This window comes from Schistocerca nitens, chromosome 6 (assembly GCF_023898315.1).
Source record: "Schistocerca nitens isolate TAMUIC-IGC-003100 chromosome 6, iqSchNite1.1, whole genome shotgun sequence".
In the NCBI taxonomy this organism is placed as follows: Eukaryota; Metazoa; Arthropoda; class Insecta; order Orthoptera; family Acrididae; genus Schistocerca; species Schistocerca nitens.
Window position 1 is genome coordinate 559,539,145 of NC_064619.1, and position 15,834 is coordinate 559,554,978.

Consider the following 15,834-nt stretch of genomic DNA (forward strand, 5'->3'; position numbering starts at 1 on the left):
TGAGCACTAACTTCCATTGATGACATATCAGAGGTGTAGCAAGTTGCTTATTTAGCTTTTTCTGTGTGCTTTGATAGTTGTTGTGGTCTTCAGTCCTGAGACTGGTTTGATGCGGCTCTCCATGCTACTCTATCCTGTGCAAGCTATAAACGTAGGTTTACCTTTTCTTAATCTATGTTCTTAGGTACGTTGTAGGGTCAGTATTGCCTCACGTGTACCAGCATTTCTACAGAACCCAAACTGATCTTCCCTGAGGTCGCCTTCTACCAGTTTTTCCATTCTTCTGTAAATAATTCGCTTTAGTATTTTGCAGCCGTGACTTATTAAACCGGTAGTTCGGTAATTTTCACATCTGTCAACACGTGCTTCTTTTGGGATTGGAATTGTTACATTCTTCTTGGAGTCTGAGGGTATTTCGCCTGTCTCATACATCTTTCTCAGCATATGGTAGACTTTTGTCTGGGCTGGCTCTCCAAAGGCAATCAGTAGCTTTAATGGAATGTTGCCTACTCTTGCCTTGATATTATAATTCTTAAATTTCTTGCGAGGTTCTGTACTTAAGATGTGTAGTCTTTCGTTTTAGCAACTAAGAAGTGTAGGTTGACGCAGTTTGTAGTGCAGATCAGCTACACATTTCATTAAGGCGCCAGCCTGTGTTGGTGACATGACAGGATATTAACACGTTACATATTTAGCTTTATCTGTTTGCTTTTGTAGTTAATTTTTAACTTAATGGTACTAGGATGGTTAGGATGTGTGTATGCTATTTGCGGAGGCACGAGGAATGGCCGCAGATCGCTAACTGCTGAAGATGTATGTTGATGATTGCCCAAAGTGTTGCCTAGTGCGAGTGGTGGAGGGTTTTCATCTGTTGGAGGTGACTGTCGGTGGCCAGTCACCACATTTCCGAACCATACAAGATGGCTGGAAGTATAACGACGCACCAGATTGTCAGCTTCGAGTCACTTCATTGTACGTCACTCTTAAAGGGTGTCTCCATTTGCTAAAATAGCCGGAGTTCTTGTTCACCTTACTGGTTAAGTAAGATTTACAATTTAGTCTCTTGCCTACAAAGTATCTGACCGAGGCACGTCACGTCTGTGAAACCGGTCGTGAGTTGGAGTTTTGGATGCTTTAGGTTGGTGGTGAAGAGAGTTGCATGGCTTTTCGTGGCACGTCTTTTCACTTTCCAGACATTGTTACATTAGGTGATTTCATCAGATGCCTCTGGAGGTGCCTAGGTAGCGGAAGTGCTTGAATAGCGCAATGTCTCGGCCATACTGGGAGATTTCCCGTCCTGCCTGAGTGAATATGTCGTCTGTGTGGGCAGAGTAAAGAACAGATCCCAGAAATGACCCTGCGGCACCTCAGGTATAAAAGGTTCATATACTGTTTCAGTAACCGCCGTTTTTGAAAAAGAATTCCTTCTGCACTGGGAACGAATTAATCATCTTAAACACAAGACCTGAAAAACCCATGGAATTTCTTTTAAATATTAAACCATCTTTTTAGACGCTGTCAAAAGCCTAGCAATACACCTGCAGTGCTGTCTCCTTCATTCTTTGCTGTAAGAATGTATTCGACCAACTGCAGGCACTGTAAACCTGTGGAATCGACATAAAGCAGATCGTAATCTCACATCTTGTATATGCGACTCCTTTTAATTTTGAGGTCTCCAATCTTCTGTCCCTTCTGAATACCCAGTTTTTCTCCATTTGGTGCCACTGGTAACAAGTAACATACAGGGTGAAACAACGATGCAGACAAACTTACGTTAAACAAACACAGTACAAATTAATTATGACTTGGCATCTTGGGTGTGGAACTTAAGCTCACGATTAGATTAGATAATGGCTGGCTCTAAAATAACTACTTAGAGGCCGATTGCACACAGGACAAAAACATTTCCTTTCTTTGAATTAAACACCATAAAATTTATTTTCGGGGCTTGTTAACTGCGGGATGTAACGAATGTAGGTAGTGCGACCAATATGCTTAATGAAAATAGACGAAATTTAACTTACAGTATCAATTCAAAACGTTTATTTTTTAAAAAAGTCATTTTGCGGTTAAGAAATGCTGGCATCCAGTGCACACAGTGCGTCATCTACGTCTCCATACTACGCAAGCCACAGTACGGTACATGGCAGAGGGTACCATGTGCCACTACTATTCATTACGTTTTGGTTCAACTCTTAAATAGAGCAAAGGATAAACGACTACTTATGTGCCTCCATGCGAGCCCTAATTTCTTTTGTCTTATCTTCGTGGTTCTTACCCGAAATTTACGTTAGACTGTAAGATCGCTCTGAAGTCAGCCTCAAATATCAGTTCCCTAAATTTTTTCAATAATGTTTCACAAACAGATTGTCGTCTTCCCTCTAGGGACTGACATTTGAGTTCATGAAGCATCTCCGTAATACTCGCGTCTTTGATGGAACCTACCGGTAACGAATATACTCTGAATTACTTTGATGTATTCCTTTAATTCAACGTGGTGGGGATCCCAAACACTCGAGCGGTACTTAAGAGTGGGTCGCACTAGTGTTCTTGCGCGGTCTCCTCTATAGATGAGCTACACGTTCCTAAAAGTCTCCAGTAAACCGACATCGACCATTCAACTTCCCTACACCAAACGCAACGTGCTCGTTACATTTCATATCGCTCTGCACGTTACGCCTAGACATTTAATTGGCTTGTCTGTTTAAAGCAGCACAACACTAATGCTGTATTAGAACACTGTGCGATTGTTTCTCCTGCTCATCTACATTAACTTACATTTTTTTACATTTAGAGCAAGCTGCCATTCATCATACCAGCTAGAAATTTTGTATAGGTCATTTTGTATCCTCCTGCAATCTCTAAACGACGGCACTTTATAGTACACTACAGCGTCAACAGTCGCAGGTTGCTGCTCACCCTATCCGTTAGATATTTTATGTATACAGAGAAGGCCGTATCGCATTTCCTTTGAGCACTCTCAGCACACACTGTGTTCATCTCTGATGAACACTTGCCATCGAGGACAATGTATTGGGTTCTGTTAATTGAGAAGGCTTCGAGACCTTACGTATCGTGAAACCTAATCGATATGCTCGGACCTTTGTTAACAGTCTGCAGTGGGGCACCGAGTCAAATGCTTTCAGGAAGTCTAGGAATATGGAATCTGCCCGTGTGAGAAAAGGGCAAGTTGAGTTTCGCAAAAGCGATTACTATGTCCTCCACATGGGAGTCTCTGCGACAGTCAGACGGCGGTATATTTGTACGATCCATCTGCGTCAATGATCTGTTAAACGCAAATTTTAAAACTTCAGGTTTCCTGTTACTGTCTTCTATTGCCACACCAGACTGGTCAACTAATAACTAGACAGGACCTTCAACACGCTAAGCGATTTTACGTAGGACCAGTTTGTTTTTTTAGGATTATCGGCAACATCTTTTGATATGGCATGACAGTGGAAGTTGTTATATGCTTCGCACGCCGATCTTTTTACAGACGCAAGAATTTTTAAGAACTTTTAACTTTAATGCGTTCGTCTTTGAACCGAGAGTGCAACAGTCTCTGCTATCTTGTTACACTATTGGCCATTACAATTGCTGCACCACGAAGATGACGTGCTACAGACGCGAAATTTAACCGACAGGAAGAAGATGCTGTGATACGCAAATGATTAGCTTTTCTGAGCATTCACACAAGGTTGGCGCCGGTGGCGAAACCTACAACGTGCTGACATGAGGAAAGTTTCCAACCGATTTCTCATACACAAACAGCAGTTGACCGGTGTTGCATGGTGAAATATTGTTGTGATGCCTCATGTAAGGAGGAGAAATGCGTACCTCACGTTTCCGACTTTGATAAAGGTCGGATTGTAGCCTATCGCGATTGCGGTTTATCGTATCGCGACATGGCTGCTCGCGTTGGTCGATATCCAATGACTGTTACCAGAATATGGAATCGGTGCGTTCAGGAGGGTAATACGGAACGCCGTGCTGGATCCTAACGGCCTCGTATCACTAGCAGTCAAGATGACAGGCATCTTATCCACATAGCTGTAATGGATCGTGCAGCCACGTCTCGATCCCTGAGTTAACAGATGGGGACGTTTGCAAGACAACAACCATCTGCACGAACAGTTCGACGACGTTTGCAGCAGCATGGACTATCAGCTCGAGACCATGGCTGCGGTTACATTTGACGCACAGACAGGAGTGCCTTCGATGGTGTACTCGACGACGAACCTGGGTGAACGAATGGCAAAACGTCATTTTTCCGGATGAATCCAGTTTCTGTTTACAGCATCATGATAGTCGCATCCGTGTTTGGCGACACTGCGGAGAACGTACATTGGAAGCGTGTATTCGTCATCACCATACTGGCGTATGACCCGGCGTGATGGTATGGGGTGCCATTGGTTACACCTCTCTGTCACCTCTTGTTCTCAATGACGTTCACTTTGAACAGTGGACGTTACATTTCAGACGTGTTACGACCCGTGGCTCTACCCTTCATTCGATCCCTGCGAAACCCTACATTTCAGCAGGATAATGCACGACCGCATGTCCTGTACGGGCCTTTCTGGATACAGAAAATGTTCGACTGCTGCCCTGGCCAGCACATTCTCCAGATCTCTCACCAATGGAAAACGTCTGGTCAATGGTGGGCGAGCAACTGGCTCGTCACAATACGCCAATCACTACTCTTGATGAACTGTGGTATCGTGTTGAAGCTGCATGGGCAGTTGTACCTGTACACGCCATCCAAGCTCTGTTTGACTCAATGCCCAGGCGTATCAAGGCCGTTATTACGGCTAAAGGTGGTTGTTCTGTGTACTGATTTCTCAGGATCTATGCACCCAAATTGCGTGAAAATATAACCACATGTCAGTTCTAGTATAATATATTTGTCCAAGGAATATCCGTTTATCATGTGCATTTCTTCTTGGTGTAGCAATTTTAATGGCCAGTAGCGTATTTTCCGAATTGTATTATTAAAGCATTGTGGCTTTATCCATCCTTAATTTACAGTCAGTTTAAACTTTGCTCATAATTCCTGTACGTTCATCACATTGGAACTAAATGATGTTCATTGTTTGTCTAAGTGCGATGCTGAAAGTTGCTTATCTGTTGTTTCTATCAAAAGTACTCTCCTAGCCTGCTTAATGGATTTATTAACTTTAGTAACCATTGTCACCCTGGTGATATCATAATCAGCCTCTATCTCTATACTGACACTTCGATAAGGTCAAGTCTGTTGTAGCTATTAGGTGTAAAACATATACATTGCTTGTGGGCTGTCAAACTAGCTGCTCAAAACAGTTTTCGAAAACGTGTTCAAAACTACTTCACAAGACTGACTATCCGCGCCACCTGCAATAAATCCAAAGACCTTCCAGTCTGTACTCGGTAGGTAAAAGGCCACTCCAACTAATACTGTGTGATCTTGGTATTTCCGCGCTGCTGAGGCCACACTTTCTTTGAATGGTTCCAAACCTGTCACGGCGGAATATGGTGTCTGTAAGAATATCTGATAATGAAGTTGAGTTCACCTACGCTTCTTACTCTTGCCCAGGTAATTTCACAGTTAGGCTCAAATTAGACCTCTATAATCACCTTTTGTGCCGACTGCAATGAACACTCCCCCTTATATGGTGCCTAATCTACATTTTCGATACACGTTCCAAGATTCGCTGAAGACTGGGTTTCAGCCAGCACTCGGTTACGTGAACTTTCCTGGAAATTAGTAAATTCAGGAACTTTGTTACGAATACTTCGACAGTTTACAGTTAAAATTTTGACAGTCGAAGCGTCTTTATTTTTTCTGATTTCGCTCTCTGTGTATCGACTAGCAAGCGTTCACCAGAGGACGTACCAACGGGGATACCACAATTATCCGCCCCATAACTAGGTCCAGAACTCTGCACCCAAGACCATTATAGAATCGATGCGGCCATTGGTTGAGCCCCTCCACTCGTCATCAACCAAAACGACCCGGATCAAATCGGGGTATAATCCTTCAGATTGTGAGCTCTGCTTACACCCTGCGAGTGAGGCCATCAGTCTTCATCACTGTCAATCGGCCGTACCAATGGAGGATGGCCTCAGAACCGAAGCGACCGTCGTCACTGGTGCCAACGCGAGCCACAACTTGCAGACGACTGCATCTTGAGCCGTCAATAGTCGTATGGAGGGCCTCCTCCAGACCTCAGATGAGGCTCCCTGGCAGACATACCGACATTGGACTTCTTTCCTGCCCTGGACGCTATTTCCCTAAGGGATTCCATAGCGTGCCTATCACTAGGCTCCCGATAACTGGTAAACGTCTCCCCCGGTGAGTCTGCTCGGATCCTGCTAAAGGAGCAGCCACCTGTCCACACAAAGAGCGAATGGGCGAGGCCAGGCAGCCAGTCTTCACATTCGGCTCTCCGCTTCGAGCGACCTGAATGCATTACAATGCAACACTCACCCTGCGGAGATGGCGTCTGGTATGCTGCAAGGTGCAATGGACAACATAGTCCAGGAGTAACATAAGTGGCACCTGACGTATCCAATGCGACTTGTCAGCGTCTCCGTCACCGTATTACCCCTTACACCAGCCCCAAGGCAACTGGCTGTGACCGAAAGCGTCTTCAGCAGTTAGCAATCTGCGGCCATTCCTCGTGCCTCCGCAAATAGCATACACACATCCTAACCATCATAGTACCATTGAGTTAAGAATTAACTACAAAAGCAAACAGATAAAGCTAAATATGTAACGTGTTAATATCCTGTCATGTCACCAACACAGGCTGGCGCCTCAATGAAATGTGTAGCTGATCTGCACTACAAACTGCGTCAACCTACACTTCTTAGTTGCTAAAACGAAAGACTACACATCTTAAGTACAGAACCTCGCAAGAAATTTAAGAATTATAATATCAAGGCAAGAGTAGACAACATTCCATTAAAGCTACTGATTGCCTTTGGAGAGCCAGCCCAGACAAAAGTCTACCATATGCTGAGAAAGATGTATGAGACAGGCGAAATACCCTCAGACTCCAAGAAGAATGTAACAATTCCAATCCCAAAAGAAGCACGTGTTGACAGATGTGAAAATTACCGAACTACCAGTTTAATAAGTCACGGCTGCAAAATACTAAAGCGAATTATTTACAGAAGAATGGAAAAACTGTTAGAAGCCGACCTCAGGGAAGATCAGCTTGGGTTCTGTAGAAATGCTGGGACACGTGAGGCAATACTGACCCTACAACTTACCTTAGAACATAGATTAAGAAAAGGTAAACCTACGTTTATAGCATTTGTAGACTTAGAGAAAGCTTCTGACAATGTTGACTGGAATTTTCTGTTTCAAATTTTGAAGGTGGCAGGGGTAAAATGCAGGGAGCGAAAGGCTATTTACAATTTGTACAGAAACCAGATGGCAGTTATAAGAGTCGATGGGCGTGAAAGGGAAGCAGTGGTTGGGAAGGGAGTGAGACAGGGTTGTAGCCTATCCCCGATGTTATTCAATCTGTATATTGAGCAAGCAGTGAATGAAACAAAACAAAAACTTGGAGTAGGAATTAAAATCCATGGAGGAGAAATAAAAACTTTGAGGTTAGCCGATGACATAGTAATTCTGTCAGAGACAGCAAAGGACCTGGAAGAGCAGTTGAACGGAATGGACAGTGTCTTGAAAGAAGGAGATAAGATGAACATCAACAAAAGCAAAACCAAGATTATGGAATGTAGTCGAATTAAATCGAATTAAATCATGTGATGCTGAGGGAATTAGATTAGCAAATGAGGCACTTAAAGTAGTGGATAAGTTTCGTTATTTGAGGAGCAAAATAACTGATGATGGTCGAAGTAGAGAGGATATAAAATGTAGACTGGCAATAGCAAGGGAAGTGTTTCTGCAGAAGAGAAATTTGTATGGAGTGTAGCCATGTATGAAGTGAAACGTGGACGATAAATAGTTTAGACAAGAAGAGAATAGAAGCTTTCAAAATGTGGAGCTATAGAAGAATGCTGAAGATTAAATAGGTAGATCACATAACTAATGAGGAGGGATTGCATAGAATTGGAGAGAAGAGAAATATGTGGCACAACTTGACTAAAAGAAGGTATCGGTTTGGTAGGACATGTTATGAGGCATCAAGGATTACCAATTTAGTTTCAGTGTGGAGTGTAAAAATCGTAGATTGAGGTCAAGAGATGAATACACTGAGCAGATTCAGAAGGATGTAGTTTGCAGTAGGTACTGGGAGATGAAGCTTGCACATGATAGAGTAGCATGGAGAGCCGCATCAAACCAGTCTCAGGACTGAAGACCACAACAACTATCAAAGCACACAGAAAAAGCTAAATAAGCAACTTGCTACACCTCTGATGTGTCATCAATGGAAGTTAGTGCTCACTAATAACTCACTAAATGAAGAACAAGTTTCCTTTCCTATGTATGTTAGTCCTTTCATCACAATACCTGACAGAAACTTCGGTAGATAAATTGCATAGCAGAAACATCTAAGACCAACACTGGCTTTTCTCGCAAAATCTCCAGCTCTAATCTATGTTGCTGAACACCACCCATAAGCTTAGAGACCAACTTGTACTATGTCCCCGCCCTTCTTTCGACTATCGTCCAGCACCAAGTCACATTTCTCATCCACAAGCAAACACTCTCGTCCTACCCTTTTTGAAGAAAACAGTTCCTGGACATTATGACTGTGAATTTGTAATCAGAAAATGTTTAAAGAAAAACTGCATGAAATAAAGTAGTATTATATAAAATCCAAGAATCCGTTTTGCTACCGGGAACTTCAAAAGCACTCCTCTATATGAGAAGTTTCCCAATCCTATTACAGTTCTGATAATAAAATCCTTTGATGGTGGAAAACAGTAGAACCCTCTGATGCAAATTTGATAAATAAGGACGCAATATATTGTAAATTTTCTTACCAGTAACTGTTAAAGCCAGAAAAATTTGCATCTAAAGATGAATGAATGGAAATACGATGTTAAGTGTCGTGTAAACAAAGATCGCGTACTTTGACATCTGTTAGATTCAAAGTTCCCGCTAATACGCTAACTTGAACCAACGGCGAGTAAGATAATTCTTTGTAATTCGCCAGTGTAAATAACTTTAATAGCGAATGACTTAACTTATGCGTCAGGCCACATTTCATAGTACAACACACAAATTCTCCTGCGTAAACGATTATATCACACGTCGAGACACACATTACGCATGTACTTGTAGAAATACACTGAAAACCATAAACAAATAAATGATGGAAATAGCTACTGTCAGTGATGGGGTCAAGAATCACTGAAAGTGAACGGTCTTTACAATACACTACTTTTATTTACGGATAGAAACATTAAGATGTAGTCTGTTCAAAGTAGAAGGAAATTAAATTGGACAGTTGTGAGTTTCTAGAGAAGTTATTTTGAATCTTATCTGTTCTGGGTCAGCGTGATGTGGCGACGGCGATAGAAGCAGTTTGAAGTTGATGACTGTTTTCCACACTGTTCGACCCGACAACTATCGATACCTCTCTCGTTCCACAATTCTTACAACGCTTCTGTCTAATGCATTCCGTTTACACAATACGTGTAATAAAACTATTTTAAAGATCATCAGAAAAAATCGAAGTCCTTACATAAGGAACTCGTATATAAAACGGCAAAGTATAGTCACACTTCATGTTCTACACTGTATAACCAAATGAAAAATGTTCTCCGTTAACAGAAATATATCTATAAAGTCCAAGGTAGTAAAAGAAAGGGAAAAAATTATATCTCGTTATTACTACAGGTATCACATGTGCCCCCCATTTTATCACGAGATTTTCTCAAGAACCTTTCAATATAAAATGTCCTAGACACATGTGAGTCCTCCCTACCTAAAACTAATTATGGTCTTTGATTATGTCAATTTATATTTTAAAATCACCTTTCACAACATATAGCCTCAATAATTCAATATATCAAGATAAAGTGTGAAATTTAGCCAATAATAATGAAAGAGTATGTTACAAACTTCTTATTGAAGAATATCAAAAGTTCAACAGTTAAGCATATCACAGGTTTATGGCCCCAAAAAGAGCAATAGGAAATGAATGCGTTGGTACTAATAGTCAAACATAATAATTAATTACCATAAATTTACATTCTAATACTGAAGACATATCCAATCAGTTTTTTACCTACAGTACATATAACACAATACTTTTAATCACACCATTGAGTGTCTTTACTACTGCTTCACACTATTGGCTCTATACCAGGGAGTCCTATTTATAACAATTTTTTTGCATATTTGAATGTTCTCAGTCATTAAATTCCTTTAAAAGTAGTCATTGCACGTGTTTTTCTTATAATGTGTCGTTTCTCTGGGAAGTTATGGATTCTCATCAAATGCTGTAACAACTGAAACTAGATTATCAAATTACTAATTTAAATATCTCATCACATTTCCAAACCTCTCACTCCATTTGTCACGTTACTTTTTCATTATTTCAAATCAGAATACTATAAAGTCCCACATGCAAGGACTCCTTTTTAACCATTTCTTTCGATTAAGTCATCAATATTGTAATAAGTCCTCCAACTAGATGCTAAGTATTACCTTCAACTACCAATTCCTCAAATTTATCTTCGTCTTTCACAGAAAAATTATACACTCTACCTCAGGTCATTCCTCCTTTATCCCAAATATTACTCTCAACAACAATTCCCATCTTATTCTCACTCACTGTTTCTGTCACTCTAGTATTACATGGTTTCAAATCTACTATATTCTTAAAACCAAACTTCTTCTTTGACTATGGGTAAACTAAATAGAATGCATTTGCTTCTGGTATACTTATTACTTCAAATGGACTCTTATACAAATCAAAAAAATTTGAGATCTCATTATCTCTTTAGATTTTTCATATGTTTTCACTAAGACTATATCTCTTACTTTAATATCAACCTTATTTATTTTCTCATCATGTCGCCTCCTCCTTTCCTCCAAATTCTTTTCTACCAATTCTTTCATTTTTTCTTTTGGGGAAAAGACGTTTTCTCCTCAACAAAACCAATCGTTCTCTTTCCTTCATAAACTCATAAGGAGTAAATCCCGTTTCATCATGACTTACAGTATTCATTACACAATCAATATTTTCCACAATATCTCCCCAGGAACTATGGTTTTGCTACAATATGTACGGCACAGTCGCCCAGTTTCCCTCATATAACGCCCTGCAGGATTTCCTGCCAGATGGTAAGTTATATATATTACTGTTATTCCATGGTTGGCAAGGCCTTCCTTCCACTTCTTACTCGTAAACTGTGACACGTTTTCGGAAAGTATGTCATTTCCTTTAACAGACTTTACAAAATAGTCCTTTTCTAATTTAGTAAAGCTCACTTGGCCATTTGCTTTACACATTTAGTGAATATTTCCAACTACAAAGGTACAAGCGAAACCTTCTTTTGTTTCCGGCAAGTGGTTATAAAAATCCGCTGCTAACAATTCCATTAACTTATAATCATATCTGATTAGTAAACTTTGCTCTGTGACATTTATCACATGTCTTAATATGGCTGTTTACTCTCCTCACCATGTTGTCAAAAATTACGCACACTCTTAATTTTTTTACACACTTTTGTGTGTCCAAAGCTCAAATGAATATAGTCAGTTAGGTACTTTAGCACTTAACAGTTTGTTTAAACATGCGTTGTCGAACACTTGTCCAGACACAACATTTCTATAAAAATGACAAAAATCTAAGAACTACTTCAACTCCTTCTGAGTCTTTGGAGATGGACACCGTTTAATTGCTTTTATTCTTCGAGGGTGAACTTTAATACCAGCGGAAGATAAGATTCTACCCAAGAATGTTATTTTTTTTCTTACAAACTCACATTTCTTAAGCCTATGGGTCATGGCCAGTTTCCTCAAAGGTTGAAACACCTCATCCAATAATCTGCAATGCTCTTCCCAAGACTCAGTGGCAACTAACTGGTCATGCACTTACACCGTTATTTTGGAACTCAACTCTGGTTCTTTATTTGGTTGAGGACCCAAATGAACATTGACAGAATAATATTTAAAACAAATGGAACCAGAGTGTATTGGTAAAATTTCGCATTTACCAAAACAGCAATATATTTTTTATATTTATTTGCAAGTTGGCCTTTCCAATACCCTGCTGTCAATTCGCAACTGCTCTTATAATTCATATTGTAATGATTTTGCAATATTCCATCCATATTCTCAGGGCGATCAGTGTCTCTGCTCACTACAGTATTCAAAATCCTAGAATCTATGACCACTCACACACTACCATCTTTCTTGCCAACAATTATTAATAGACTATTGTATTCATTTTCACTTCTCTATAACACCACACTTTATGATCCTCTCAATTTCCTTATGTACTGCTTCTCTCAAAGCAAACGATATAGGGAAAGGTTGTCTTGCAAAGGGTTCATGTGGTTTCAGATATAACTTGCATTCAAAGTCCTTAACTTTACCCAGCTTATCTGAGAACACTTCTGTGTTCACCAATAGAACTTCTCTTACCTTATCCTTCTGTTGATCACTTAACCCTTCTACCTTGTCCATTTGGACCTTCAACTCTTCTGCTGTTCGTCTTTCATCTTTATTGTCACCACAGTCAGGGTTCAGTTCTAAATCCTCGACTTTCATTCCTATTGGCATTACTCTTATCTTCTATTGTACTACTAAATTATTTTTATCTTTCACAATACCCTCAAAATTCATCCTCATTTCTGACCCACTATTATCAAAACTGATAAAACCATTTCCACAATTATCTTCTGTTTTACACTCTGTTAAGCAATCTATACCCAAGATAATATCCACACTCAGACCAGGCACCACAAAAAAGCTGTGTAGCAAATCTACAACCCCTAGTTCAAATTCTAAAATAATCTGATGCTTAACAACTTTACTCAGTTTACCTGTGGCACCTATTATTTTTAAGCCCAACACTGGTATGCCCATTACCTCATTACCATCTTTTATACAATATTGTAGAATTCTTCAGCTAATGCACTAATTTCACTATCTGTATCCAGTAGATCTTTCTCTTCAATACCATAGGCTTTTAATTTTACAGAAGGTTCCCCGGTTTCAATACCATCAACATCATCTTCCTCATGTAATAAATCTTTCAATATTGCCATGCTCCCAATCTCTGCTACGTAATTCCGCATTTAAATCCTCTCCCGATTCCTTCCGAATTGCACACAAGCTCCTCTTCTTCAGATTACCACTAGTCACTAGTCATTCTTACTCATGATAAATGCATTTGCTCTTTCCTCTTCCTTTGTGCCTATACCATTGTTCATAGAATTTGCAGAAGTCTCTGCCTCAATAATTTCAAAAATTAGCCCCTCTCCTTCTGTAGTGTCTCTCTGCAAACTACCATGTAAGAGAAATCCATCTCCTTGTACTCCTTCTTCTTCCTCTTCACTACAACTACTCTCCTCACTTTCTTCTCCCTCACTTTCAATTTTCATTATATTACCTTTCTTTTCTCCATCTCCCTGTACCACTTCGTATTCTTTAATTACTTCATACATATGAGAAAACCTTTCAATAAATGGACCTTCTTATTTTACATAAATTCTACCATTAACTTTGGGCACTTTCCTTGCAATCACCAAGTTTTGACTTACACACCTCTTATCACTATGATGAGCATTATCCATATTATAAATCACTAAACATCTTGCCTCATCATGACAACTTGTAACATCAGTGGTCCCAGACACTTGACCCACCACAGCATGGGCCTTTACTGTTGCAGCGTACCATTTTCCAAATGAGAATTTCCCCATCTACCATTATCTCTATCAGTGTCTCTAAAATCCGATCGACCTCTTCCTCCTCTACCTCTCAGATTTACTTGATTCATTCTGTCACTCTCCTCTCAGTTCTCCTGATACCTCTCAAAACCTGTGTGTTCATGAAACGATCAATTTTTTTGCTATCTGTTCACATCCCTCACTCTATTCAGAAAATCTTTTACATTGTTGTTATGCCCTGTTAGCCAACAGCTCTTATTGGGAGGTAACTTCCCCATCAGCACCTCTATAGTATCCCTGTCACTCCAAATGCCATCCAAATGTTTCAGTCTATTAATCCACCTTTCACAATATTCTCTCATATTCTCTGTTTCTCCTATCATATCGTGGAGCTGTCTTAGAGGCCACTGTAACATCACTTTGTTTCTCTTTGGACCAGTACTCTCCTATAAAAGCTGACTCAAATTCCTCAAAAGTTTCATATTTATTGGGTGCATCTGCCCCCACTCTAAACTCTCACCTTGTAAACAAGCCATGACCTCATTAGCTTGTCTTTCTCTGTCCAATCTGCTGTGAACTTACTTTTCAAACAATTTATAAAGGACACCGGATGTACATTCCCTTTGGGATCAAACACTATATTATTAAAGGTACTACCATCTCTGACATGTACCACCACAGCAGAAGCTACACAATTCTTATCCTGTACTGTTTTTTCTAGCATCCCTACCCTATTCTCAATCACTGAAGAGGGTTCTAAAACCTCTCTCACCTCTGCTTTAGTTTTCTACCTATGTCCCTCAACCATTTGATTACAATACTCCTTTACCTCAGTCTTTCTTTGTCCACACTCTTTAGCTTGGGCTTCCATATTCTTATCCAAGCCGTTCAGTCTTTCCTCCACCCTTTCCTCGAATCACTTTTGTTTCTTCTTTAACCCGTGTTCTGTTTTCTTAAATCTCTCTTTCACCTCATCGTTAAAATTTTCAAAATCTTTTCTCATGTCGAATTTGACCTCAGAAATTCTTTCCAGTCCCTCCTCAAGCTCCTTTTTAAAATCCTTCAACCTTTGTTCAAAACTTTTGGCTAGGTTTCCGAGTTCCTCCGCCGTATCCTTTTGAGATTTACTAATAATTTCTACTTTGTTCGTAACACATTCTATCTTTTTATCAGTAGCTTCTGTTTTTCCACCCAGTTCTTTGTTACCAGCTTCTATCCTTCCTCCCATTTCCATGTTACCAGGTTCTATTCTTCCACCTATTTCTTTGTCACCAACTTGTATCCTTCCACCGATTTCATTCACTTCTGCTAACAACCTATCTAACATATTTTCAACTCTTCCATTCTGCTTTGCTTGCCTTCAACACTTGGTTCCACTTTAATACTTGGTCCTTTATTTCCTTTTACCATAACAAATTCCGCTTCTTCGTTTTTACCTTTGTCATCTCTCCACATCTTGAAAGTAGATACTCGTTCATCCTCTTTTATCGTCATATTGTTTTTGCTGTAAAGACAACAACACCAAACAAATATCTCCTACTGAAAGATTTCGAAATTTTTATCCTAAAATTTCAGATTCGAATAGACAGTATTAACATAATACTATCCTCTCATTATATGGTCGACATATGTGAAGAAAAAGGTTCCTGGAGATTTAATATGACTGTGGATTTGTAATCAGAAGATGTTAAAAGAAAAACTGCTTGAAGTAAATCAGTATTGTATAAAACCCAAGAACCCGTTTTACTTCCGGAAACTTGAAAAGCACACCACTATATGACATGTTTCCCATTCCTGTTACAATTATGATAATAAAATACTTTGACAGTGGAAAATAGAACCATCTGAAGCAAATTTGATAAATAAGGTCGCAGTACATTGTAATTTTGCTTACCAGTAACCGCTTAAAGCCAGAAAATTTTGCATCTAAACATGAATGAATGGAAATATGACGTTACGTGTCATGTAAGGCAATGGCAAGGAAAGCGTTTCTGAAGATGAGAAATTTGTTAACATCGAGTATAGATTTAA

General features: G+C 39.7%; 1 protein-coding gene across 1 annotated transcript in view; it reads right to left on the bottom strand.

The window, feature by feature from the left end:
- LOC126263464 (neurofilament medium polypeptide-like) overlaps positions 1-15,130 on the bottom strand; it is a 70,293-nt gene extending 55,163 nt beyond the window's left edge. Inside the window, exons 1-2 of the mRNA XM_049960556.1 lie at positions 14,742-15,130; positions 13,290-13,588 (exon numbers count right to left, since the gene is read on the bottom strand). Of these exons, the coding sequence (XP_049816513.1) occupies positions 13,290-13,588; positions 14,742-15,130 (688 nt within the window). The remainder of the gene's footprint in view (positions 1-13,289; positions 13,589-14,741) is intronic.
- Between the last annotated feature and the right edge of the window lie 704 nt (positions 15,131-15,834).